We start from the raw sequence: 1,618 nt of genomic DNA, 5'->3' as shown, positions 1-1,618 counted from the left end.
GTGTTGGAGGAAGACCCCTGGTACCTCTATTCGTGAATAACTGAAGGGTCCTGATCAATGATAGAATATGATACAAGTATGGGAGCCTCTTCGACGAGATTAGTTAGGACGTAATTAGTTTCTTTTCCTGTTATAATTTTCTCTAAGTATTTTATCTTGAACCGTACTCATGGTTAAGATATTATTTCACATTTATTCGATTCCAACGTTTTAATGCTACTCATTTTCCTCTCTGCGCGCACTTTCTCCCTCCTCGCGTAACCATTAAGTCATTCTTTTTCTTTGTCGAGTGTGGCACCTTATTTTAAAGACCTTCAAGATAGGATAAAACTTAGGGTGTTACATTATTGGTATCAGAGCAAAGTCGATCCTAGGGATTCTGTCTCAGGAGGTATAACTAATAAAACTTCTTCCTAGGGTTATCCATAAACAGGGGACCCATGGCAAGTCGTGGACGCCCACGTGGATTGAGCTCGAGCTCCTCAACCCTAGCAAAGCACATGAAGGAGATGGCCAAGGCAATGAAAGATCAGGCCCAAGCCACTACTCTGATGGCTCAACAACTGTCCACTAGGGACAGGGATCCCAATACTCCCAGATTGGAGGAGGGACAAACCCGTACGACTTTTGCTGACTTCAAGAAGATTGATCCGCCTGAGTTCCGTGGGGCCTTCGACCCTGATATGACAGAGGAATGGCTGACAGAAATGGAGAAATTATTCACAATTTTCCATGCACTGAGGTGCAGCAGGTGAATTGCGCTACCTTCATGCTCAAAGTTGATGCCGAATTCTGGTGGGATGGAGCAAGACGGTTGTTGGAGGATGCTGGAACAGATATCAGCTGGGCCACCTTCAAGGAAGCTTTCTACAAGAAGTACTTCTCCCTTTCTGTTCGAGAGTCCAAGAAGATGGAGTTTCTTCAGCTGAAGCAAGATAGGATGAGTATTGCAGAGTACACAGAGAAGTTCGAGAGGCTCTGTAAATTTTCCGCAATGTATAAGGCTAATCCAGATAAAAAGTGGAAGTGTATGAAGTATCAAGGAGGGCTCAGGGCAGAGATCCTAACCACAATAGCCCCACTGGAAATCCGGGAGTTCTCCTCCCTTGTTAGCAAGTGCCAGGTGATCGAAGAATGCACACAAAAAACTAGCATCAGAAAGAAGCGAGGCTTTCAAGAAAAGGCAGCTGAATCAAGGATCTTCTCAGCAGTTGTCACAGAAGAAGGCCTTTCTTGGAAGACCTACAGGAAGGCAACCTCAACAAGGCACGAATCGCCAGAAACCTCCCACTAACACCTCACCAAAGGCCACCGAACTCAAGGAGTGTGCCTCGTGTGGAAAGCAACATAGGGGCAGGTGCCTTGCCGGGAAAAATGTCTGCTTCCGGTGTTTCTAGCCGGGAGATATCGCCAGGGAATGTCCAGCAGTTCCCCCACCCCAGCCGGTAAGAGTGTCAAAACTCAGCAGGTTTGTCAGAGGGCTTGCATCCTCATTTCAGATAGATCATACTTTGCTAACCTAGTGTGCCTTCCTTTAGTAGGATTAGACATCATCCTAGGAATGGATTGGCTCAACAAAAACCGAGTCTTATTAGATTGTTTTAAGAGAAAAGTCATC

At 45.7% G+C, this 1,618-nt stretch overlaps 1 protein-coding gene across 1 annotated transcript; it reads left to right on the top strand.

The window, feature by feature from the left end:
- LOC107612282 lies at window positions 770–1,294 on the top strand. Its single transcript, XM_016314069.1, has one exon. The coding sequence runs from the start codon at window positions 770–772 to the stop codon at window positions 1,292–1,294; it is 525 nt and encodes a 174-aa protein (XP_016169555.1).

The sequence above is a fragment of the Arachis ipaensis genome, chromosome B01 (assembly GCF_000816755.2).
Source record: "Arachis ipaensis cultivar K30076 chromosome B01, Araip1.1, whole genome shotgun sequence".
NCBI lineage: Eukaryota > Viridiplantae > Streptophyta > Magnoliopsida > Fabales > Fabaceae > Arachis > Arachis ipaensis.
The sequence above is the reverse complement of the archived record's forward strand: the minus strand, read 5'-3'. Positions and strand labels throughout refer to the sequence as shown.

Excerpts from the sequence above, each read along its gene's own strand:
- LOC107612282 (XM_016314069.1), top strand. The coding sequence starts at position 770 with ATGCTCAAAGTTGATGCCGAATTCTGGTGGGATGGAGCAAGACGGTTG.